The sequence below is a fragment of the Sander lucioperca genome, chromosome 1, assembly GCF_008315115.2.
Source record: "Sander lucioperca isolate FBNREF2018 chromosome 1, SLUC_FBN_1.2, whole genome shotgun sequence".
In the NCBI taxonomy this organism is placed as follows: Eukaryota; Metazoa; Chordata; class Actinopteri; order Perciformes; family Percidae; genus Sander; species Sander lucioperca.
In genome coordinates, this window is record NC_050173.1 from 23256340 (window position 1) to 23283262 (window position 26923).

Consider the following 26923-nt stretch of genomic DNA (forward strand, 5'->3'; position numbering starts at 1 on the left):
GCCATATGGTTGCACGTCCTTTCACGTCCTCCTGCTCACGCCAAAAAAAGAAGAAAATACAAGTACTGTACAAAGAAAGGCGCCTGTCTCGCAACTCCACGTTAAACAGTACCGTGTCCCTTTAAAAACGTCTGACAAAAAGCCCATATGATCCCCGAGCTCCAATCACCAGTTCCTTCTGCAAAAGCAGCCTCTGCATTTTTGTCTGTCTGAATGCTACAGCAGCACGGGGGAAAAAAGATTGAGGATAAGGCAAAAACTGAAGAAATGTGACAATTCAACGGTCATTTTCATGGCGAAGGGAAAACTGGTGCGAAAGGAGTTATTCTTGGACTCCTTCGAGCCTCGAAACGCTGGATCAAAATGGTAGGCTACAGAGGAGAGCGCTGCATTTTTGTTTATTTTTTGTCCCTCTTTGATCTCTTGCAAATTTGAGCTACTTAGCAGGCCGATTAAACTTACCACACTTCTGCCTCATTGTGTATTTGTACCACCAGCTGTCATACCGTGTATTTTGTGCTTTGTATCCTCAAGTTTGTAACTTGGCGACACGGCACAAGTTGGAAATTGAAGCTGCTGAAAGAATGCAATAGCTACAATAGCTACATTGATGCAGAGAAGGAGTTAAATTCTTTCATATCAGGGCTCTCCTGCAAAAGGGCTCAGGTCGTGACTGGTGCAAACGTGGATAGGATGAGTGAAACTACTTTTCTCCAACAGCCAGTGCAGGACAAGTTTGCTAGGCTTTGACAGTCAAGCGTACATTAGAGATTCTCATCAGTGTAGTAGTAGTAGTAGTAGTAGAAGATGTCACTCTTCCTTTCTTAATCACTTCACTTAGTTGCAGGTGACACTCTGGCAGAGGTGTCTGAATAATAGGCAGCATATCAGCGTTGGGTAGAGTGTCGTAGTACAATTAATTGCTTATTTAATTCCATTGTTTGACAGTCAAAGCAGTATTATTTTATTAGATAATGTTCAATTGTATGGTGGTTTTGTATGCTGCATGAGGTCAGGTTCTTTTGATTCACTTTTACAGACTAATATCCCTCTGTGACAATGATGAAATAGCATTCTCAACCCGACTCCATGCTGTTTGTATTCCCATTACATTATATGAAGATGCTTCTGCACAGACAGAGTGATAGAGTTATGGGAATAGAGGCAGATAGTGAGACAGACAGTCCGCTCTGTCTCCAGGGTCATATTAGGATGCCTCATTAGGAAAGCATGTGGAGCTTGATGCAGTGGTGGAGTAATCCCAGCGCGCATTCACATCTGGAGGCTTGGGTTAATATCTGGGTCAGGTCAGCAGGGTTAGCCCTGGTGCTCTCTGGGTGGCTTCTGGTGGGAGCAAAGAGGGAGAGAGAGGTTTTGGTATGTTTTTCGTCCTTTTTTCTGTTTGCCTTTTTTTTATAGATAGATAAAGTGCAAAGTGTGCTTGGCGAATGAATCAGAGATGTCTTTTGACTGCCCCAGATAATTTCAGCAATTACTTTGTTGATATAAAAAGCGGATTAGTTTTTGCAGATTTTTTTATTATCAATAGCCTCATATCCATACACTTATTAACGGATTGATTATTGAACAGGCCTGCTGGGCACTGGCCCAGGGGCCCAAGGGGTCAGTGGCCCTTGGACCACAGCCTCTGTATGAAGTCACTGTTAACATTCTTGTTGGAAAGTCAATAAAATAAATACAGAAAATGTCCATAAAGAGACACAAAAAAGAAAACAAAATGAAGAGTAAGAGACACGAAAAAGTATGACTAGACTCAAAATGACTATAAAGAAATGACTACAAACGATGCGACCGATGCGGTTGTGTTTTTTTGTCGTTTTGTGTCTTGCTCCTACTGTATGTAGGAGGGTTGGGGTGCCTTTTACATGTCTGTGCCCAGGGGCACATTGTCTCATAATCTGTCCATTCCCTTATTCAAATTTTTGCTGTTGTTTTCTCTTAATTTGGTGAATTTGTGAAAATGTAACTGTCTCACTTCCATGCACACTTAAGATGTTTACATTGCACACTTTCGGCCATCTGCCACTGTTTAATTTCAGCGAGCATTGTCAGGTTCTGAGTAGCTCCTTCTCTATCCTCACAGGGTGCTGTGAGTTTTTTACGTAACTGCCTATTCAGGGCATTCCTGCCCACCCTTGACTTTGAGGCGTCACTGTCTCTGGGTGCTGAGCGAGAAAACTCTTTAGTCCTTGTGACAAGTGCAGCCATTCACGAGCCCCGGCAACAAACTCCAGCAGACATCTCTCCTTGGCAACTCCAAGCATACTGTAGGTGCTGCTAATTTATGCCCCTGAGATTAAGAACAGTGGACAAGGCTGCAGAGAGAAAGGTCAACCTGGGTTTATGTAAGGTTTCTTTTCTTCCTGTTGGTTAAAGTAAGTTCGTTCCAAGTAAGTAGGGTTGATTTTACTCTTTGTATAAGTTCCCATTTTTATTGTTTCTCAGCAGTGCCAGCTGCTGGCATCGGTGTCTTTTAATCTGAGTTACTCTAATTTAACCCCCCATGGCACTTTTTTAATGTCTTTGAACTACATTATTAAAGAAGACCAACAGCTTTTTCTTTTTGTAAAACTTGATATGAGGATTTCTATTAGCCTTTCATTGTCAGGAATTTAAAGATATTAAGAGTTTTTTCTTCTAAAGTGTTCTTGTAGCTTTTAGCAGAATTCAGGTCAGAGAGAGAGATTTAGGAGGAGCTTTAAACAGATGGGGATGAGTTTTCATGCTGTTTTCAGAGAATTGCAAATCAGGAAAGAAGGGATCCTTTATCTGATAGTCATCACAAATATTTGTTTCACGTTTCGTTGTACACACAGTTTTTGCAGCAGTTTAAACATATTCAGTTTTAGCTTCTTATCTATGTTAGAGTTGTACAAATGTTATGAAAAAATATGCATGGATCAGTTTAAAAAATATACTCTTGCCTTATCCATCACAGTATTAAAAAAAACAAACTAAGACTAATCACGTATTAAATTAAAAAAATACTTTTTAAAGATATAGTCAACATTTTGACAAATACACTTATTTGATTTCTTGCAGAAAGTTAGATAAGAAGATTGATACCACTCTCACAACTACATTAAAGGTGCACTATGAGTTCCTGCATGGTCACTTCTGTTGACGTTCCAAGTAAATTTCAAACAAAACAGAGCAAGCTCGCCCCTCCCCCCATGTTTCTGTAACTGTCATGACTAACTAACTAACTGTCACTAACCCCCACCCCCTCCCCCAACCATCTTGTCGGTGATTGGCTGAAGTGGTTTGTTGTATTTTGGTGCACAGCCTGTGCCTCTAGTGTTTGTTTGACGTTTACGACCCCTGTGTTGTCTCCCGAGACCGGGCTTTTTCACATTGTATTCAGGGGGCAGGCAGCTAACGGATCAAAGAGAGATGCCTACGATTAGAGACAAAAATGAAATCGCGCTGAAACCATGCAGGAACTCATAGTGCACCTTTTAAACATGAAGCTACAGCTTGCAGCTGGTTAGCTTAGCATAAATACTGGAAACGGGGAAATATGTAGCCCATCTACAACATCTCTTAAACTCACTTATCAAGCACTTGATATGTGGTTTATTTAATCCATACAAAAACCAAACTATTTTCTGTTTTACGGGGGTTATGTGTCAGACAATATCTCCAGGAAGTTACTGCTTCCAGCCAATAAATAGTCTGCCACATAACCCACAGTAAAAACCAGAAAGCAAATAAACACATTCCCCCAAATGTCAAAACTATTCCTTTAAGCTCATATTCACCATTTCTTTGTCGTCCATTGATTGGTTGCAGCTATGAGGAGCCGATGCTCCTCCTCTCTACCTCTTTTTCCTCTTCGTCCTCTCTGACCTTCTCATCAAACATCAACCACACACACACACACACACACACACACACACACACACACAAAGAGTATTGCCACACCAGAGAGAGATTCTTCTGATAAGGAGCTCTTTAGAGTCTTGTGTTAGCCTCTTCTCTCTGTGTGTCATGCTATGAAAGGGATGATGAAGATATCACAGTTTCATCCCATGTAATTGCCCTCGGGTATCTGCACCTGCTCGCTGCTGCACATCAAGATGATCTTTTGTCTCTAATGGATCACTTCAAAGTTGCATCTTTCACTCTTTGCGTCATATATTTGAACAAATCAGATTCTGCTCCTCCAGTGACTTGATTTTTTTCTTCTTTTTGATTATTTGCAAATTGAAATATATCGTTTGTACACCACACTTTATTGCCACAGGTATTTGGCGTCACATCTCTTTGTTTACTGATGAATGCATGCACAGCAGGCGAGTGTGTGCACCCATGGTTGTGCACATGCGTGTGATGCGCTGGCTTGGGAACAGGTGTTATGACTCCAGCAGAGCGGTGGTGTGTGAAACGTAACGTGTGTGTGAGGAGGAGATGCCAGCTCCACGGGCCTCTCTCTTGGCCAGGCTTCCTGACTCAGCGCTTCCTCTCCCATCTCATTTGCCCAGACACAAACTTCCTGGCAGAGCTTCAATGCGGACACTCTAACCTCATCGCTGCCCCGTCCACCCGCTCCCCCCACCTCCAGGCAGCTCCTTTTGATTATCAAACTGCTCGTCAGAGTCATCTCCATTCCAGACGACCATCGGTTGATGTCTTTTTTTAACATCTCTTCTGATTGGGCAACACACACTCGCACACACTGTCCTCCCCAGCTTCACTAAAGTGATAAAACAAACTGTTGTCCAGCATGTTCAAAGGACAAGCTGGGAAAAGGACTCTGCAAATCATGCAGCTGAGGCAATCCTGCTCACGCTGTCAAATTTTAATGTACTATACGGTGCCAAGATGCTGCTCATGCTGTTCTCACCCTTATTTTTGTTTGTGCATCCCAATTTCATGCCCGGGTAAACGCGTATCAGTTGTAGATTGACTTGTCACCTGTGGTTGCATTAACATATAGATGGAAATTTATTTAAATCTAATGGTAAAAGCTGGTGGAGAGCTCCAATAGGGCGAGGCTGGGGCAAGTCCACTGTGCTGGATTAGGACAGGAGAGATTGGATGTCTACGATTAGAGCGGCACTAATGCTGATAATATTGTCTTTATTAATTGCAGCCAGCAGTGAATGCTGTGGTTAAGAAAGTTAAATGTTTTAATAGGCTGAGGGGAATAAAATAATTAGCTAAAGTAGTGGAAAGGGAAAACTGCACAACAGCTCATTTTAAACCAATTTAGGATTTGCCTTTTGCTATCTGAAATTGTCCTGCTGTACATTTTACCTAAAATAATATTCAGTTTCTGTGTGTGTTGAGACAGTTCAGTTTGTCAGATAGTTATTTTGACTTTTTTATTTTTTATACTGGCAAACATTCACCAATAACTTACAATAACTTTGATTATTGATTAATTAACAGGTTATTTTCTCCATAAAGTCCTGGGATTTAGTATTGCACTTATATAATGTTTGGGGATGATCTCTCTCATTAAATCAGCTATAGTCTATATTTTCATAACAATGAATGGATCAAATGACTGTGTAACGTGAAAGGCTTTGAGTGCTGAACACAGAGAATTATCCCAAGACTCTGCAGCTCCCCTGAGCTCTACAGAGGTCTGTTGCATCTTCTTACAGCCCACAACGTTACTCTTTTGGTTCCCTCTCACTGCTCTATGTTTATAGGAAAAAATGTCTTAAAACCACTGTTCATTATCTGCCGAGCACCAAATAGCTGACAACAGGGTAAACATTGTGGAGTATTAATCAGTTAAAGAGCCAGATATTTAGGTAATATTGTAGGTATGTTTAGCATATACCACAAAGTATTTGTATGTTTATCTTAAATTTAGAATTTCTAGAGTCTGTCATAATACAGCTTTTTGATTATTTACGAGGGTTGATTTCCCACCAATCTGCAAGACATGCACCGCTAATTTACTAGATTATATAATCCCATAGCCTAGTATCAAAAGGTGTAACTATCCACCTTAATACCGTTATTATCTGATGAACAGTGCCATCCCAGTGAGTATTAAACTCCACTTTAATGTGGCTGTGTGTGTATGTGACTGTGCGTGACCTCAGCAGTGAGCATGCTGCCACCCGCCGCTGTAGCTCCCCCGTTTAGTCATTGAACATTGATTTTTATTAGCATTTTTTATCATAGTGCTGTAATGATCACCGCAGGGCTTGTTAAAAGTGAGACCTTGTCACTTGTGCTATTACCGGTCTGGCTCGTCTATGAAAGAGCAACATGTTTGATAACAGGATATTGTGAGTCCAGACACATTTAGATCCTCTCTTTGCATGCATCAGCAGGGTCATCACGTGTCAGATCTTTCATTTTCTGTTTACTGACGTGGGCACAAATGCGTGATTATGATGCAGGTACACATGTATGGACGGTCAGTGTTGCAGATGTGCGGCTGGCTGTGCTTGTGCGTCTGCTACTGTATATGCTACTTCTACCTCAAGGTCAGTGCTGGGGCTCTGTGCTGATTGGATTTAGAGAGGAGAGGAGGGAGTGCAGACTGCAGACAGGAGAAATCTTCCACTAGAAACATGGACGGATTATGAGACAATAGCACAGACATATAAAAGGCCCCCCACCCCTCTAACATGTGAGCAAGACACCCAGACTAAAAGACTAAAAGGTTGTTCTGCGTCATTTAGCATCTCTTTGTAGTCGTTTAGTGCATCTTTGAGGTGGTTTTGCTTCTTTTTTGAGTCATTTTGCATCTTTTTGTGGGCCTTTTGTATCTCTTTGTGGGTGTTTTACCTCTCTTTGTAGTCATTGTGTGTCTCTCTCTGTGGATGTTTCTCTTTTATTGTTGTTTTGCATCTCTCTGGCCGTGTTGCATCTCTTTGCAGTCATTTTGCATCTCTTTGTGGCATTTCTGCAACTCTTTGTAGTAGTTTTGTGTCTCTTTGATGTCCCTTTGTCATTTGATTTGCCTCTCCGACAGAAAATGTTGACCGTCGCTCTGCAGTAAACAGAGGCCCTGGCCCAGGGGACCTGTGAGAACTTGGGCCCCTGGACTTGTACCCAATAGGCCTGTTCAGTAATCCATCCATGACGAGACATAAACACTGAAAGCGGGGAGACAACTTGGCAGACCACTCTCCGTCCATGCCAGACTTGCCCAGCCTGTATCCTAGACCAGATAACACCTCGAGGATTAAGCCACGATTCTCACCCAGAGAACCAGAATTCACTTCTCTGACTCGGCTTCTCAGGAACTAAACCTGTCTGCCGTTTGGCGTCAGCAGCAGGGAAGGTCTGGTGAGCACACAGAGGACACCGTGTCAGTCATTACCCTGATGACTTTTTAATGGCTGTCTGATTAGACTCTGCCAGAAATGACATGCCCTTGTCTGTTTGGTTGTGTTCACGCGTGACCTGATGCATATCCCGCCACGTAAAAGCACTCTGTGACGATTCTGTCAAGCCAAACTCGCTATTGTAACTGGGTGATCTCTTTGTGGAGAGTTTGTATTCGGGCCTGTCATGCTTTGCTCTCATCTGCACTGATGATGACTCAGGGGTGTGTGTGTGTGTGTGTGTGTGTGTGTGTGTGTGTGTGTGTGTGTGTGTGTGTGTGTGTGTGTGTGTGTGTGTGTGTGTGTGTGTGTGTGTGTGTGTGTGTGTGTGTGTGTGTGTGTGTGTGTGTGTGTGTGTGTCCTACCGTCTCCATGCCAGTGAGTGAGATGAGGCCTGACACGGTGCCCACTCTCCTTCCTCCGGGTGTCAGTCACGTCGAGCCCTGCTCCGGGCCCTTCAGCAGGAGGCCTCGCTGTGAAGAGGGCTGCTGAGTGTGCTCTTTACTGTAGGTTGAAGTGGCAGAGCCCCTGACCCCCCACCTTCCCGCTGGGTGACTAGAGGGGCCGACGTATGAGCTCATGGGATTGCTGTCTTCACGACTGTGGATGGTTGGGTGATCTCTTTTTTGTTTTCGATGGTAATTTTCAGAGTAGAGAGACTTAACTGTGCATTTGGACAGTTTGACATTTGGCTGGTAGCAGGATTGCACTTGTTTGTGAAGTAATTAAATGAGAATTTTGTGCCTGAATTAAATTTGTAGTAGTTAGATTGAGTTGAGAGAACCGCTTTGCAATAAATAATCATTTAAACTCATTGTTTCAGTTCTATTCTAAAAGAACGATAAACGCAACTTTTGATACTTGAATTTTGTGCTAAAACCGTTGATGGACTAAAAAATAAATAAACAAAAAATTTGATAATCTCATAAAAGTCATTTATCAAGCAAAAATGCTAAACATTTTCTGGTTCCAGTTTCTACAAAGGATTGATTTGCTGCTTTTGTTCCTGCTTTAAATCATTGTGAATTGAATATCTTTCTGTTTGGGACTGTTGGTCGCACAAAACAAACAATTTGTGCTCTTGATTGATTGATTTTATTTGACCCTTTCGTTATAATATACGATACAGCTGTGCACCATACATTAAAAAAACAAAACAAAGTGAGGATAACACAATAAAGCCCTGGGGCTTATTTCCATACTACTAAGATTGGCATCTGAGCCATTTTTTCAGTGCCTGCTTAAAACCTCCTAAACTTCTGACCATCTTTAGATTTCCTGGCAACCTGTTCCACAGGCTTGTTGCTATATACAAAAGGACTCCTAAATTACTCTTAAAGGTCCCATGACATGGTGCTTTTTGGATGCTTTTATATAGGCCTTAGTGGTCTCCTAATACTGTATCTGAAGTCTCTTTCCCGAAATTCAGCCTTGGTGCAGAATTACAGCCACTAGAGCCAGTCCCACAATGAGCTTTCTTTAGTATGTGCCATTTCTGTGTCTGTAGCTATTGAGGAGGAGAGGGGGGGGGGGGGCAAGGTGGAGAGTGGGGGTGTGTCCTTGACCAACTGCCACTTTGCTCGTTTGAAAGCCATGAATTCTCTGGGCGGGCAAAGCAGAGAAAGGGGAGGTAACCTTCCTCCTTATGATGTCATAAGGAGCAGATTCCAGATCAGTCCATCTGAGCTTTCATTTTCTCAAAGGCAGAGCAGGATACCCAGGGCTCGGTTTACACCTCTTGCCATTTTTAGCCACTGGGGGACCATAGGCAGACTGGTGGAACTCATATTAATGTTAAAAAAACTCATAAAGTGACATTTTCATGCCATGGGACCTTTAACTCTAGGAGGTACAAAATCCGTAGAGCTGCCCCTGGTGGAGTAGCTGTGAACATCTCTCTCTGTTAAAATAATTGATTAAATATTCTGTACCATGCACAGGTGAATCTGAGAGACTCGATCTTCTACTTTTAACCACCCAATAGTCTCAAAATGAGAAGTGTCAAGATGAGATCTCATGGGGAGGTTTAGAATAAGCCTTATAACCTTATTTTGAGCAGTCTGAAGCCTATGTATCAAGTGCTTTAAGACACCATTGTACCATGAGCAGCATGCATAGTCAAAATAAGGCTGAATTAGAGCATTTGCCAGAGTTAACATCGCTTTCTTGTCCAGAAACCTTGAGATTCTGGCCAAGAAACGTACTCTTTGATTTACCTTGGTAAGTACCTTTTGCACATGGCCCACTCCAGGCCCAGTTTGGGAAATTGTGATGTGCATTTCTCACAATTGTTTGGACATCTTGCAGACAAAACCATGAATTGACTAATCAGATAAATAATCAAGAGAATAATTAATAAATAATTAATAATGAAAATAAAATAATCATCTCTAATTTTCAAACGTAATGAGGTCTAGTCTTGATGATGGTTCACTTGCTATCATGTGGAGTTTTGGTCATAACAGGTGGTGGTATATGGGGATGAACCTCCATCTCCATGACAACTGAGCAAACTCCATGCACTAATGAGATGTGGCTGTAAGCTCTGGGAAAAAAAAACAAGTGGTTGGACCTTTGTGATTATATTTGTTTTGTTAAATAATAATAATAGATTAGTGCTGTACAAAATGGTAGATATCATTATGACAATAATATATTTACCAATAGCAATTTATATTACAATACGATAAATTCACACAAAATCACACATGAAATGATCAAACTGATGTTTAGAGCAATGAAATGTATTTCATTGTCAAGAGACCAAACTCCACATATGTGTCAAAGGAAATACTTCTGTCATTTATAACTAAAAAATGTTGGTCAGAATCATTAATTGCGACAACAATAACACAAGAAAATGACATAATTGCAATATGATTTCACAGAAAATTAACATACAATAATATTAAATATCCCTTAATAAAGATGTTTATTTTAGTCCTACTTGAATTTGTATATTCAATATTTGATTGTGTGTGTCTTTCCAGATATTGTTATATTTAGATATTTATATTAATATGAGCCACGGCACTCAAGCCACTTGGTGGTGCGTAATCCAAAATTCAGACTGCTCAAATAATTTGGAAAGTATATATGTAGTAGGGCAGAAGGTGAGAGGACACTGAGTTCAGTCTGATCAGTCTGTTGGCAGGCAGAGAGAAAGCTTTAACCCCTGCAGTGTTGTCCTCCTGGGACTCCCTCTGGCTTGAATACAACCTGCCCTTCCTCGCACTATTGATGTGTCCATGACTCTGTACTGTGCTCTGACATTGGCCCCTGCTAATGGCACAGTCTGTTCACCGGCAAGCAAACAACACAGTCAAGGTAGATGTTGTTTAGTCCCTGGCTCATAAATCTACAGTCAAAAAAACATAGGAGCAGAATAACATTTTAGGGAAAGGTTTATTTTAGCACAAGAGAAAATATAGAAAAGGATGATCATTTAAGACATTGTTCAGTTTTACTACTGTCTTAAGATTTACATGTGCTGCCCTTACAGGTGGCCTCACAGTCACAGTCTCAACTTCATTACAGTCAACAGACAAGGGGACTTTTAAAATGGCAGCTCTCTGGAGGTCACGGCACATCCCCAGTGACGGAGATGCAGACTTTATAGAGTAGTAAATGGGCCGTCCAGTGCAAAGGTGTGGGAGAGAAAAGGGCATTCTCACCAGTGAACGTCAAATAAGAAAGAGGGATTTCATTCTCAGACCCAGCTCTGTCTGGCTCGGGTCCAGGAGTCAGGCCTTCCAAGTGCGTTCCACCGACCCTGGCATGGCGGAACTGGGTGAGGATTCACCAGTTACTTTTATATCACAAGCATTGTTTGACACATTGACTGTGAGCTTGACTCGCACCACAGAGTCTGACCTTACTAAAGATACTAAAGTAACACACATACTTCTCACATACTTCTCATGAATGATGCAGCCTTCTCTTGGGTCGAGCAGTAATCCTGTGCATCATCCATCACAGCTTCATCAAAACTGAATTAGTGGTAAAGTAGTTTGAAAGTCTGAAACTTTCAATTTTAATTAAAGCACTAAATCAGGCTGATCAAGGAAGTGTTTTTTAAATGCCTGATTATCTTCCCAAAATGCATCAGCCCTCCAAAGTTCAGCAAATATGATGTCTGACACATACTTAAGTAAAACCCCATTAGACCAGTTAAACAACGGATAGCTAGATTTGATTTTGTGTCAGTTATGACCTTTCAGAGTTGGTAACGTTGACGTTCGATTAGAGCATGTTTATCAGGCCAATTAATATAATTTTGAATAGAAAAAAAAAAGCTGTGAAAAAGTGCAAATTTGATCAGGTTGGATCAGTAATTAAATCTGCTTTTATAGACAATGTTACGTGACCGAAAGCTCCAGAACAGCTACTAAATAGATTATGGTGAGCTTGTGATTGAACAATTCAGTTAGTGTTGTGTTAAATACAGCAGTACAGCAGTAGTGTGCAGTACAGCAGTAGTGTGAAGATGAATTTATGGCATACATACTGTTTTTCATGATCTGACATTATTTTTAACATGTAAAAGTAAAGTTTCTACAGTAAAATAAATATTGGATTAAAGGACATCAACCTTGAGAGTTGCTGTGTGCAACAGGCCCTCAGAGGCTCAATGCAAGAGGATCCCCTCACATGTTGTGTTTGGCAGATTAAATGAGTGTGGAAAGGGAGCTTTGATTGAAGCCCGTCTAAATGACACCTCTTGCTGGATGCGTCAGTAATCCCCCTGCTGCGTGTTTGTCACGGGTCGGGCTTGATATGAATAATGTATTGGGAGACATCTGACTGAGAGGCTGGTTAAAGGTGGCGCTCCTTCTAATGACAGCAAACAAGCTTTCTCCCTGACATTTCCAAGGAAATGGGGGGGAGGCAGAGAAAAAAAGGGGGGATGGATAATGAAAGACAAAGGTTGAGGGAGTTAGATGCAGATTTTAATTGCAAAGTACTCAATTTGTTTGGCTACAGTACTGTATGTGATGAAATGGAACAAGATGGCTTTGTCTGCATTGGGCAGCTGCATTGCAACTACAACTACATGCTATTGGATTAAATAAAGTGTCAGTTCAGATGAAAATAATGCAATCATTCCCGGATTGAAACCCCTCTATCATTCAGCAGTAATGTTTTTTGCTGTAGAAAGATACACTACAGTGTGTACAGTTTACTGTTAAAAAGCTGCAATCTCTGCTATGAAATTATATTTATGCTAAGACATAGGTTCTGGTTGTTGCTCCAGAAAACGTCGTCCCCTTGATCATGCAATGTATTGGGCCTCTTTCCTCTGATGACCGCTCCAACCTACGTCATTTAGGGGTAATATTTATAGTGCGTAGTTTCTGTCTCCCCCATGAGGAATTCTAAGTAATGACAACAACACTGTCGGCGCATCCATATACACGCCTTCCGTGATCACGCACCACCCCCACTCCTCCTCCACGCAGTTACTTGTAGCCAAGGAGGACACGGAGGATTAAAAAAACATGATGGACTCTTCAGAAGAGGTAATTATCTTCACTAGAGCTTCTGCGTGCGAAATTCGCCGGATGACACCATTTTCGAAACATAGCCATACTGAGAAATACAGAGATAGTTTTGTGGAGCTGATAAGTCTGATTGTCTAGCTTTGTATCAACTCATTTGGCAATGGCTTGAATGTAACAGACGTTCATTGTCATAAAAAAGTTACACACTAAAGCTGTAATCATCGTTGCTTGACACCCATGTTAAGCAGCTGACCAGATCTTGTTTTTTCCACTTAAGAAATATTAGTAAACTGAGATCTGTAGTTCCAACTGCTGAACTTGAGATGCTTATAGATGCCTTCATCTCATCTCGCATTGACTACTGTAATGCACTTTTCTCCTCACTTAGTATGTCTGCTCTTGATTGTCTTCAGTCAATCCAGAATGCTGCCACAAGGATACTCATAGGTCAAATAGATGCTCTCACATCACCCCGGTACTTACGTCTCTTCACTGGCTCCTTGTTGCATATAGGATTCAGTTTAAAATTATCATTCTTATGTACAGAGCATTGCATGGTCACGCTCCTGCATATGTGGCTGAGCTACTTCACCCATATTCATCCGCTTTGCCTTCTAAATATGTTAAATTTGTGGTCCGCTGTTTCTGTGGATTCTTTTAAAAATCAGATGAAGACACACCTGTTTAGACAGGCGTTTGGTTGACCTGTATGCACCACCTAGTCTGCACTTTCAGTATGATGACACCAACAGAAGAACCATATAAAAGGGCCATAAATATGCACTTTAAGGCTATATACATGATATACATGTACCAGGCAAAAAGCACAGAAGGGATTTTTTTTTCTTGCTCAAATTAAATTATTCTTTGCTTGATGATAATTTATCACGCAAAATATGACTTATGTGCATGCAAAAAATGTATTTGTGCTCAAATTGCCCCATCGCACGCTCAATATAAAGGCATAAAGACTTGTGCAGACAGTGGGGAAATCATTTGGGAACTCATTTGGAGTCCTGTTTTATAGGTGGATATGGCAAGCTTCATTATTTTACATTCCAAATCCCTATGATCTAATTTTCAGACCCATTAATGACTGCCCAGACCCAACTGTGAAGAGGTAGAAGAATAAGCATCAAGGGATTAAAGTGATCACACAACTGTTTTGTTTAAAGGATTTTGAACTAAATCTTAAAGCAACGTCATGGACATACACCCTTCATTAAACCTTAATGAATATAGTTGGTTCCTTTATTTTGACCCTAAACTATCGATGTTTTAAATCTGTTAATATTCATCCTATAGAATTTAATCTTTGACAGCATTGTCCTATTTGAATCTCAGAAGAAGATGCCGATCATTATCGCTATAGCAGCATAACTTCCAGTCTGCAACTCTTACACTTGATCTGATTAAGGCTGCAGCGGTTTGCCCTTGGGCGACGTTAGTAGCCTTGCACGGGGAGAGATAACCCGATCTCTACTCCTCTCTGGCTCACAGTCCAATTTAGCAGCTCAGAACTATGAATAAATCTAACACTTCCATAATTGAATTCTTCAAACAGGCTAGATTTTCAAGGTTAGGCCCAAATGCAAATCCATTTTCCAGCTTTAACAATGAAAAGTAATTTTCATTGATCTTAAAGAGAAAATAATGTACAAGAACAATTAACAGTCAATTGTCAGTCTTTGTATTGTGATGCATACTCATTTACTATAGAGGTTTCTTTTACATAAATGCCATTCTACTATAACTATTGTCCCAAAATGAATGATTAATTTTATATCTTGCTATTTTTCTTTATTCTTTGTTGTCTGTGTCTTGTACTTGCAACTGTAAAAACAGAAAAATAAGAGATGTAGAGATGTAATTATGGCTCCCACCTACATCATCTCCGGCCCTAACAAAGTTTATATTAATACTTGTCTTATTCTGCCTTCAAAAGACGCATGGAAAGATAAATTCCATTAATTGTTTGCAAGGTTAGTTAGTATTTATTCGGCATGGTTTCCCTAATTATTTCTCTGGACATGTTTTGTCTTGTGCATAATTCTCTGCTCCTCAGGGACAGTGTGGTGAGTGGGTGTGCTGAGAGAGCTGGCTAATGGAGGGGAGATGGCACTGAATACCAATGCTCAGACCAGTCAGTCCTTGCAGAAACGTGTGCGTGTGTGTGTGTGTGTGTGTGTGTGTGTGTGTGTGTGTGTGTGTGTGTGTGTGTGTGTGCGTGTGTGTGTCTCTGTCCCCACTCACATCCCGTCTGGATCGAAACCCTGCCCTTCCTGTGCTAAAATAAACCCACCTTGGGAAGTTGAGGACCTCGCACAGAGCGCTGAGTGTTACACCTTTTGATTTTCCTCATATCTTATCGTGCAGCATGCATGCAGTATGTGACTTGGTGCAGTGCACTGAACAGACTGAAAACCATAAAGAACACAAGAATAACTGCTTTAGGATGCATTTATTTAGACTTTATTTCAGCAATATGTATGCCTCTACTTAACTATGTTATGTGATTGAAATCACCTATTATTAAATTACTTTTTATTTTCGGCGAATGTTTGGCTGGGTGAAAACAAACAAACAAACAAACAAACAAACATGAAATAAAGAAAGAAATCTTATTTCCAGAGCTCCATCTGCATGAAGATGTAGTTGAGCTTTAAAAAAAAGGTTCATAAGTTGAAGTTGTTAAAACTATTACTTATTTAACAAATACATAGCATCTACTAGTACCAAATACCGCAGCTTTTATAGCCTAAAATAGTTTGCAAAGCCTAGTTCGCATAAGCCAACAAACTGAAACTGAAATGAAAACAATACACAGCCATAATACATAAAAACACCCTGCTATATGTCTAGATCGTCATGATTATCAATTATGTTGTATGACTGCTCTATAGGCTATGGTTTCTCAGGCAAGTTAAGGCAAGTTTATTGTTCTAACAACATGCCAACTTATCATGTTATAAGAAAGTTTGTTTTAATGAGATATGCAGGTTTTGTGAAATGGCAAGAAAGTTTTGTGATATAAGAAGATAAAGTTATATGATAACAGGAAATGCTTTTTTGTAAAAATTAGAAAAGTTTCACCTTTTATAACAAGAAACAACTGCTTTTTGTGAGGGTGGCACCAATGCGCTGCCGTAGAGATCTAATTGGCTTCCTATCCTAAACTTGAACTGATCATATTACTACACAATAATAAAGTATTTTCTATCTTAACCTTTTGCTCTGTCTTTCTCCCTCCATCACTTCCTCTTCCACCATCTGCAGCTCATAGTGGAGAAGACCACAGACTTCCCCTCTGCTGAGTTCTCCCTGGTGGAGGATGTGGCTCTGCACTTCACCTGTTTGATGGACAGGCTGAACGAGCAGCGCCTCTTCCAGCCTGACCTGTGTGACGTCGACATCGTTCTGGTGCGTCAGCACAGCACCTTCCCGGCCCACAAGGGCGTGCTGGCGGCCTACAGCCCTTTCTTCCACTCCCTTTTTGCACAAAGCAAACAGCTGCGGCGGGTGGACCTGTCACTGGACGCCCTGACTTCACAGGGCCTGCAGCAAATCCTCAACTTCATTTACACCTCCAAACTGCTGGTGAGCAGCCGCACTGTCCGCGACGTGCTCAACGCGGCTGCCCTGCTCCAGATGAGTGACATCGCAGCCTCCTGTCGCGACCTCATCAGCAGCCACTCGCTGAGAAGCACCTGCGCAGATATGGCCAATCAGGAAGGGCTCGGTGGCAGTGACCCAGCAACTGTAGCGATGCCCTCCAGCCAGCTGTACCCGGAGATCAAACAGGAGTCAGAGCTCGGGAGGGTGTACAAGAGGGAAGGCAGCAGCCCGTTCTCTGTTAGAGTGGAGGACGCAGGCAAGACGGTCTCCCAGCAGAAGTATTACCAGAAGGAGGACGGGTCAGGGGGCGGGGCTAGCACGGGTGTGGCCCCTTTGTGCAAAGTCGAGAGCAATGGAGAGGAGTCAAAGACCGCAGATGGCCACGCCTCCTTCAACAGAGACCAGATCATTGTTGAAGTCAACCTCAACAACCAGACCCTTAATGTGTCAAAGGGGTCGGAGAGCAAATCAGCAAGCATCACAGAGGCGGCCACCATGTTTGGTTGTTGCCACGATAACGGGATAGATTCAGAAGACGATGAGGAGGACGGGGCGGAGAATGACGACACAGTGGGAGAAGAGGATGACGATGAGCTGAAGAGGGGGGACCTACTGGAGCAGAGCAGCGAGGAGGAAGAGGAGGAGGAAGATGAGGAAGAGGAGGAGAACTCCCTAAGCATTCCAGGCTTTGAGCAAGCGGCCATGACGGATCGACCTCGCCGGGGCACCAGAGCATTTGCCATGGCGGGTACAACCGCCTCCATGCGGCAGACACTGGCAGAGGCCACGCTAGCCAACCAGCGGCAGGGCGGGAAGAGGGCGCTGGATGCAGAGGGCCTGGGCCAGAAAGTGAGACTGGAGGAGAAGCAACATTTCCCGTGTAAGAAATGCCCTCGCGTCTTCAACAATCGCTGGTACCTGGAAAAACACATGAACGTCACTCACAACCGCATGCAGATCTGCAATAACTGTGGGAAACGCTTCCTGCTGGAGAGCGAGCTGCTGCTGCACCAACAGACCGACTGTGAGAAGAGCATCCAGGTATGATCCAACCACCATTATGATAAAAGACATCCCCCCCCTCACTAAATCCTAGTTTTGCAGCGATCAGTGGATTTGCAAGTGGGGGGCCAAGTAAATCCATGCACATTTTTAATGTTGAGTTCAACTTAGTCAAATTTGACGAACAGTTGACCAATAGCAAGCCGCCTTGACAGTGCTGACCTTTGAGGGAACTGAGAGCCAAAATTGAGAAAGCTATTGTATCTTTGATGCACCATCCACTTTTATTTAACCCTCCGCTGTCGGGGTTAACTGCTCCACAAAAGAGAAATTATTTTCAGACAGTTTTATGTTTATTCAAATAATGTCTTTTGAATAAACTGTGTGAACTTATTGTCTTATTACGACCAAGCTTGCTGAATGAGCTAGATAGCCAGTTAGCAAGCTTATTTGCTTTGAGATTTGTATTCTCTCTTCAGTAAAACTTGAGTTAAATGGTTCAGTACAGAGAAAATAGAACGAAAGTAGTCACTACGTCATTTAACTACTTCGACAACATATTTTGTGGAGACGCATGGATGAGTTTCGCTGTGCCACTTTTTGCTGTGACAAGGCCTTTGCAGTTACAATTTAAATGAGTCGCTAAAATCTGTGTAACCATCCAGCCAGCTGTCATTAGCAGGATGAAAGAAGCTCAGAGTTCATAAAAGTGCTTACACCCTTCATCTAGGTCACCTTTTGCTGTTAACACATGCTTCATGAGCAACAGCAAAGAATTTGGGCTATTTTCTGCCCTTTGTTTTGCCCCCCAGGCTACATACTGTACACGCTGCCCCAACCTCCTGTTTGGTGAATTTAGCTGAGGCTGTATGCAGCTTGACACAAAGCTCTGCAGACACTCCTCTGGGTTGAAAAAAAAAAAAAAAACTTCATGTTTTAGGGGGGGAAACTTAGAATTTATGTTTTGATTTAGAGGTGACTATGTATATTATTTTCCTACAAAGATGCCATAAATTAAACATAGTCCAAGTTAAGGCAAATAAAGGATAATACTTTTGAAACAAGAATGGATATTTGGCTAAAAATGGAAATCCAACATCATCCACTGTCGAGTATAAAGTCTATATCAGTGAAACTTAATATGATTTTCAGTAGGGTTATTGCATTAATAATACAGGAATTAACACAGCTTGTCTAATTGTTTAGCTAAACTAACAGTATTATAGAAGGCACTTTGACTACTTTTATCATATGTTCCTCACATATGACACAAACCTCTACCCTTTGTTATAATAGTATTCTCCGTGTTTAAAGTATTATTTAGTTAATAATTAGTACATTCACAGTTGCGATCACGTAAATATATTAACACCGGTCAGAGTCAATAACTCGGTCAACTGGCACCTAGTTATACTAAATTCTGATATGTCTCAGTACCTCCACTCTGCAGTGAGCAGCTGGACTCCTGCTGTTGTTTTGAAGATTATTTGCTGCTTTAATCTACTGACTCTAATTGCTTTTTTGGTACAGTGCACGCTCAGGTATCTGTGTAAGCTCACACACCTGGATGGCTGTGTTTGTAAAGACTGTTCCAGAGGATACCCAAAACTACTCCTCTTCTGTTTTTTCTGTTTTTCTGTAAGTGTGTAACATGTGGCAAGGCCTTCAAAAAGCTGTGGTCGTTACACGAGCATAACAAGATCGTCCATGGCTACGCCGAGAAGAAGTTCTCCTGCGAGATCTGTGAGAAGAAGTTTTACACCATGGCTCATGTCAGGAAGCACATGGTCGGTGAGTAGCAGTGACATCAACGTTCCTGGTTGGTCGCTTTGTTCCCGGTTGTTACTTTAGGCTTCCTTTTCCACTGATTGTTGTGCAGGATTTGTTTTGGGTGTTGCTTTCCTCTTCCACTTTTTGGGGAGATAAGCATCTTGTTTCCCAGACAGCCTTACCTCATTCCCTGTGTCCATCTGTGTTTCATTGGTAAAAGAGTGGTTTGTGTAAAGTATCCTATGTCATTGAGTCCTATTTATCCTTCCTACTGAAGGAGTGACTTGAGAGGTCGACGTGGAAACTTCAGAGGAAATTGATTATCTACAAGATGAGACATCCATTGTCCTCAGCATCATAATTAGCCAATGAAAAGGCATCAGTATTGTTCTTTTAGTGCTATTTTAGGGTAGTAGTTTGCTTATTTGTCCTCCTGCTACTATTGAGTGGCTCAATATTGAATACCATTAACTCGTGTGTGTGTGTGTGTGTGTGTGTGTGTGTGTGTGTGTGTGTGTGTGTGTGTGTGTGTGTGTGTGTGTGTGTGTGTGTGTGTAGCCCATACGAAGGACATGCCGTTCACCTGTGAGACATGCGGGAAGTCATTCAAGCGCAGCATGTCCCTGAAGGTTCACTCTCTGCAGCACTCAGGAGAGAAACCCTTCAAGTGTGAGGTTTGAGCTCCTTTAATACACTGCTGCTGTTCTCCACTTAACTCACACAAAGAGTTTTACTCCAACTGAGATATCCACCATTTTAACCTGTCATGTTTGGAAATGCATGGTGTCTAGAATTTTATTTAAATTAAATTGTCTCTTTATGGCCGTTGCTAGTAATGTTAAGCTCAAGGAATCCAGATAAGGTAGGGATCCAGATGTGCTGATCAAACAAAAATCATTATCATAAACAAATCATTTTGCTATGTTTATACACCAGGAACCCCATTAAAACTGTTTTGTGTGTTGCTTTTTGGCATCATTCTCACTCAACACCACACTTAAATAAATAGTCCCTCTTCCTTTGTGAATGTGGCTGTAACTTTTGCTGCATTCATGATGTGTGGGAATATTTGATACAATGACCAAACTGCTTAAAGGAATAGTATGAAGTTTTGGGAGATAAACTTAACCGCTTTCCTGCCGAGTGTTAGATGAGAAGATTGATACCGCTCTCATGTCTGTACAGTAAATATGAAGCTACAGCCTGTAAGAGAAGAAGTTTAGCTTAGCATAACCTAAAGACTGGAAACAGGGGGGAAAGCAGCTAGCCTGGCTCAGTCCAAAGGTTAAAAAAAAGGTGCAAAGTGAAGTTACCTGCTGCTGACTTCAGCATCATATTTACCGTACTATGTCGAACTATTCCTTTTTAAAGCAAAGAATTTGACATGTTCTTGTGTTTTCAAACTATTTTCAGTGTTAAAACACTATGATCAAAAACATTTCTAAACAATTGGGCTGCTTGTAAAACTTTACCTATTCTCATATTTTAAGTTGTATAACTCAACATGTGTAATACCCATAATATAGTTTATATTTCACAATAAATACTTTTGATTTTAATACTGAAATCTGTCACAATGTGTTTTACAGAAACAAATCTCACAGCTGGGATTTAAATAAGAGAGATTGACATGTCGGAGTTTTTACTTTCATGGATCAGTTTCATTGAGCGCTACATTTTCCACAAAAAGAAAATGTAATAAAACCCACGAATACTCTCTTTGTGACTACCATCTATGAGACTATTTCTGATTGTTAAGACTTTGTGTAAAAATGTTCATTGTGTGCCATTTCAGAACTGCAGTGAGCGCTTCCAGTACAAATACCAGCTGCGTTCCCACATGAGCATCCACATCGGACACAAGCAGTTCATGTGCCAGTGGTGCGGAAAGGACTTCAACATGAAACAGTACTTCGATGAGCACATGAAGACACACACTGGTGCGTCACTTCTTGCATTACTAGGACACAAGGTCACAGTACAAACCAAACTAAACGGAGACCCACTCTCCCACTCTGTTCTATTGCGCAGCTACTGGTTAAAAACTCCACAGACTACATTTAGGTTGATATGGCAAACTGGTTAGCAAACAGTTTGTTATTTCCTTGACAGCAGACACACAGTAACATTAGCACTTATTTTTTTGAGTCATGTTTTTGGAAGTCCAATAATCACTCTCTTTTTATCTCTGTTTTGGTCTCCATCAACTCCTGAGGGAAATATCTGGCCCTTTCGCTGCTAAATGCACCACTACGTTAACCAACTATTTGCTAACCTTAAACCTACATTGTGTCATTTTTTGAGTTGATTCTTAGCAAAAAAACCTTTGTTCTTTCACAAATATGAACTCATTCATGTGTAATTACTTCCACCAACTAATCAAAGTATTCTCCTAAGCGTAGAATCTGACATTCAGAATCATTCAGAATACATAGGAGCGACTCGCTCGAATGACGGCAACCATGTAGCGCCTCCATCTTTAAAATACATTAGCCAAAGTGGGACATACCTCCGCATTTCGCCCTCTTACACCTATTGGCACCGTGATGTATGCAAGGGGGAGATTACTCCCCAGGAAAGCGAAAAAGAGAATTAAAACGACAACGCAACAGGCAAAGCAACAAAACCAAAGTTAATATTGGAGTGGCTAGAACAGCTGCGTGTAAACGATGGAGAGAGCTAATTTCGGGTTCGGCCACCGTAGGAGGAAGAGCTAGAAAATAATATTCAGTTGGTTGTCATATACAATTTCACCGCTAGATGGGAGAAATTCTTACATAATGTAACTTTAAGTATTGATTATAGCAGCTTTAAATTGTATGATGCAAGTTGAAAATGTACCAAGAAGGTGTGTTTTTCAGCGCGTTGTGTCCCTCTTTGTGCAGGAGAGAAGCCTTACATCTGTGAGATCTGTGGTAAGAGCTTCACGAGCCGGCCCAACATGAAGCGCCACCGCCGCACCCACACCGGGGAGAAACCCTACCCCTGTGAGGTGTGCGGCCAGCGCTTCCGCTTCTCCAACATGCTCAAGGCCCACAGGGAGAAATGCTTCCGCGTCAGCAACCCCATGGTTACTGACAGCAACGACCCCCTCGGCCTCCATCGGCCTGTGGCCTCGCCCGCCGTGGACTCTTCCGGTCAGGTGCAGCTGAGGACGGCACTCCCCGCCACTTCTGCGACCACACCCGCTGCTGCCTCTAGCCCACACCCCCTCCATGGCACCCAGCTGTCTCTCCCCCTGCTGCACTCCATCGGAGGGCTGCCTCCCAGCCCTCATTTACCCCCTCCGCCTCCCCTGTTCCCTGCCGGTAGGATGAACTCCAACAACTAACAAATCTCTGTAGCATTGAAAGCACTTTTGTTACTTTTGTTTTTCTTAGAGCTTTTAAAGAGGACTCCTGCAGCAGGAGAGTGATGCGCCTCAGTGACATTTACACCGCGGAGAAACACTGACTGAAGGCTACATGGAGGCCTCATAAAAACACACACACATACACCTACCACAATAAGAAATAGTTATTTTTTACTCTGTTAAATACAATATATAACCTCAGAGTCCAGTAGGACGTGTCGTCACCGCTCTTTTCCTCGTGAATTTTACAACTCTGTTCTGGTTTCATTTGGAATCCCACTACCACACACATCTCCCCAGAGCTTTGCACAATGCATTGATTGTAGCATCTTTTACAAAGTAGGAGGAAGAGTTTCCTAAATCCTCACTCATACGGGGGTCATCAGTCAAGCAAGAACCACACTATGATGAGAAAAGATGTTTTATTTTTGATCGTTCTCTGCCAAGATGTAGCGAGTGGTTCTGGTCTGACCCAGCAATAACCAAATGCTGATTTGTCTCTGAGCATATACATGTATATGGCATTGCCAATAACCAAATCCTGTTAGCTCACCTGCTATAGTTAGATAATGTTATACAGCATTTATAATCAATCCTGCACCTTACATTTAACTCTAGTGATATTTAAGATGTACTCCTAATTGTCTCCATTTTTATAATTGTGATAGTGTGTAATCCGTGGCACGTTAAGTCAATTTGTAAGGATGCGTGAGAAGTTGTGATGCGTGGAGAGTCAACCATGCAATGCAGTATGTGGTGTTTGTGACGGTGTGTGTGTGTGAGATGTGAGGCTGAGTCATGAGATGAGGATCTTCAAATCTACGTTCAGCTTACCCCCCCCCCGAGTCAGGAGGTGAAGTAATTTGTTGACGCTTATCTTTTGCTTACATTAAGCAAGCGTGCTCCTCTCCTATAGATCTGGCTTTGAGACGATATCACACTTTTCTGTGACTTGTTAGTAAAAACCTAATGTACTCTGACCTACAGTATATTTGTAGGTTTAAAATATAATGTTAATGTTAACTTACATTTCCCAACTAAACCCGATCTGTGTTATTAGTTTGCAGAATACCAAGAGTGTAGGGATAATAATATTCACAAAAAACCTGCGTACGTAGCTCATTAAGTGTGCACATTTCACCATGATGTATATTGTGAAGTGATCAACATTATATTACAATGCCTAAATCTCTTAAAGAGCACTGACGGGGAGTACTTTTGGCACAACAAAGTGCATCACTAAAAGGGCTGCTTACGATTACATCACTATTATAAACTAGTCAATTTCTTCTAACAGTGATCTGTAGAAGCTGATCGAAGTGAGGGACATGCAGTATGTAATACCCCTCAAACATTTGTGGCTCTATGTGTACTTTTGACAATTGTTTGTCATTAATCTACTGGCGTAGAACTGAAAGAATAGAAAATAATCCTTGTCAGTAAAAAGTTCTTCTCTTAAAGGCTTGACATTTTGGAAAAATACACGTATTTGCTTTCTTGCCAAGAGTTAGATGAGAAGATGGATACCACTCTCGTGTCTTTACGTTAGATACAGCCAGCAGCTGCTTAGCTTAGCTTAGCTAAGCACAAAGACCTGAAACGGAAAGAAACAGCTAGCTTGACTCCGTCTGAAGAAAAAAAAAAATTCACCTACCACCACCTAAAGCTCAGTAATTTGTTTGTTTTATCTGGACAAATACCGAAATAGGACAATTTGCAGCTCACAGGGTTTTAAAACACTGTTTTTTAAGCTACTGTCAGGCTCTGCTTCCGGTGAAGTCACAAATTGTTGTTTTTTACACTTCGTTTTTCGTACAGTTTAAACAGACAAGAATTAACATGTAAATTAGTGAGCTTAAAAGGTGCTGATAGGTGGATTTTGTTTCCTTTGGACAGAGCAAGGCTAGCTATCCCCCTGTTTCCAGTGTTTATGCTAAGCTAACTGGCTGCTGGCTGTAGCTTCATATTTAGCATACAGATATGAGAGTGGTATCTTTGCAACTCTGCAAGAAAGCAAACAAGCATAGGCTACTTCCCAAAAAAAATATTCTTTTAAATCTGGCATTCTAATCGATGAATTACCCAAAAAGAGTATCTGTGCACTATTGATGCACTCCCGCTCACTTTATCTATACATAGCCTATTTGTAGTGTAGCGTTAACCTGTAAATATTGTTAAGATGTGTTTCTTCCTTGTGATTAATTCCTCATGTTTACATTTGGAGAGTCATTTGAATGTGCCCCCACGTGCGTCTTGGCTGGTACTACAGAAAGTTGGAATTTGTTGATAAGCTTTTGTAAATGTAATAAGCTTTTCATCGTTTTATTTAAAAGACTAATTGAAGCACCTTAGTGTAGTGTTATGTCTTAGTTCACCCCAGTTACGTGTATTTCTTAAACTGCCATGGTTAAATGGTTAGGGCCACCACAGATGTTATTTGAAAATGGTACTTTTTCTTTTGTTTCCTGTGTATAACACGTTTTGTACTTTGATTTGCTGCTTTTGTACAGGGTCCAGTTTGAGACTGCCCTTTAAATGAAAAGTCTAGAGCTGTTAAATTGTTGAATATATTCTGGCTGTGATAAATCCAATTTAGCCTTACTGGACAGAGAGCTCCAGGGTCACAAATGAGCTACACTTTTTGAGCAGTTTGATGAGGTAACTGAACATGTTATACCCATCTAAGGATTGATCTAGTCATTGGTAGATGGGGCTTCTAAATGTTGACACAGAGAGGACTAAAGGCAATGTCACATAAACATAGACTGTTGCTCTCTTGTGGTATCTTAGTAAACTGCACTCTGTTAGCTACACTAAAGAAAGAGAAAGGCCTCCCTTAAGAGTACATTATCATTTATAGTGTGTCTCTAGTTATCACTGCAGAAGCTCATAGTACTTTGGGAGCATAAGAAGCCAAGTATTTTCCCACTTCACAGTTTTGAGAAGCACTAGCCCAAGAGACGATACTGAGATACTGTGGTTATAGTGTGTGTATTCGCCTTATACTCAGAGGGATTTGAATGTTTTTGTGTTATGGATGATGATAGTAGCTGATGCAAAACGAGGAGGGATAGTAGTTAATACTACTGATTAATGCACTTTGAATTTGCTTGCCACACTATCCCATAACAGGGATACTGCAGATACAAGGTGAACAACAGATAGCAGAGGTGTGTACTGAAAAAATGATTTCCACACAGCCGGCTAAATCCGAAGGCATACATTTTATGTTTAAATGTAACGTGTGGATATTAATGCTCATAAATGATTAACGAAATCTATAAATTACAGTCAATTTCTTTGTGTTATTTGTTCAAATTTGGATCAGAGTTTGTTATTAGGAAGTTGCAGAAGTGGCAGTACGTGGCCTGAGGAGTCATTTATGTGTCACCCAGCACCTTTCCTGGTTTTTCTGTTTCAGTCTGCCTGTTTGACGCTGTGCTGCTCTTTAACAAGTATTTATGACTCCTCCCTGAGGGGGCAGACAGTACAGCTACGGCTGTTTCTGATTGGCTTGTTCTGCGATCACTACCATAATTAAGAGAAATTAGTTTTAGTTCTTACCAGTTTGCTCCTATTGAAGGGACTTTAACATGTGACTGTTATATTTCATGAGAAAATATAAAGGAAGTTGTCAGTTGCCAAATTGAGTAATGAGAAAGATATCAATTATTGTGAGCACTTTATACTCCAGTTCAGCTAGTATGGTTTGAAGGCTGATATAGAAACAGTTATATGAATCGAAATGTGTGTTTTTTATATATATATATATATATATATATATATATATATATATATATATATATATATATATATATATATATATATATATATTTCCATGGCATACGATTATAGGAAATTGCAAAAATGCAGTCTCTGCCAGAAATGTGTTCTGGGCAGGTGTTATTATTTTATTTGGACCAAAGGGACGTCAAAACTGTTTGTTAAGACCCTGCAAAAAATAAGTCCTACTGTACCTGCTTGGTATCAGTTTTAAATATTACACTAGAATACACTTCAGTACAGGTTTCCAAACCAGTGTGTTAATCACTTGCTGTTATTATAAATCAAACTGAATCATATTTATCATTTTAGAGGTGAATGACAGTGAGCACATGATCTGATTTGTTTTTAAAGGTCAAATGTGTCCAATTAAAAGCCCCAAATTATTTGTTTTACCCCACTTTTCAAACTATGCTAAATATATAGTTCATGAACGGTGTCCGGAGGAAGCACGAAAGTCTAAATCCACCCTATAAAGCAGAATTTATGTCTTGGATTGTTTAGTGAACAAGTCTTGCTTAAATCCAGCTGCAAATAAGACAAACCCATCTGAGACATCATCAAAGCAATACTTAATCAAA

At 41.1% G+C, this 26923-nt stretch overlaps 2 protein-coding genes across 3 annotated transcripts in view; both read left to right on the plus strand.

Moving 5' to 3' along the window:
- nktr (natural killer cell triggering receptor) overlaps positions 1 to 16910 on the plus strand; it is a 40281-nt gene extending 23371 nt beyond the window's left edge. Inside the window, exons 18-19 of one of the 2 annotated variants that reach the window (XR_004101981.2) lie at positions 771 to 780; positions 16900 to 16910. The gene's annotated coding sequence lies outside the window, so the exon portion shown is untranslated. Of the gene's footprint in view, positions 1 to 770; positions 781 to 8983; positions 8997 to 16899 lie in introns of those variants that run through there. The other variant, XR_004101982.2, reaches the window with a different exon arrangement.
- On the plus strand, positions 1 to 26317 carry zbtb47b (zinc finger and BTB domain containing 47b). Its single transcript, XM_031282113.2, has 6 exons — positions 1 to 366; positions 16097 to 17476; positions 19081 to 19228; positions 19766 to 19881; positions 21003 to 21147; positions 22093 to 26317. Exons 1-6 carry the CDS (start codon positions 364 to 366, stop codon positions 22536 to 22538), a joined length of 2238 nt encoding a protein of 745 aa, XP_031137973.1. The 5' UTR covers positions 1 to 363; the 3' UTR covers positions 22539 to 26317.
- The last annotated feature ends 606 nt before the right edge of the window (positions 26318 to 26923 follow it).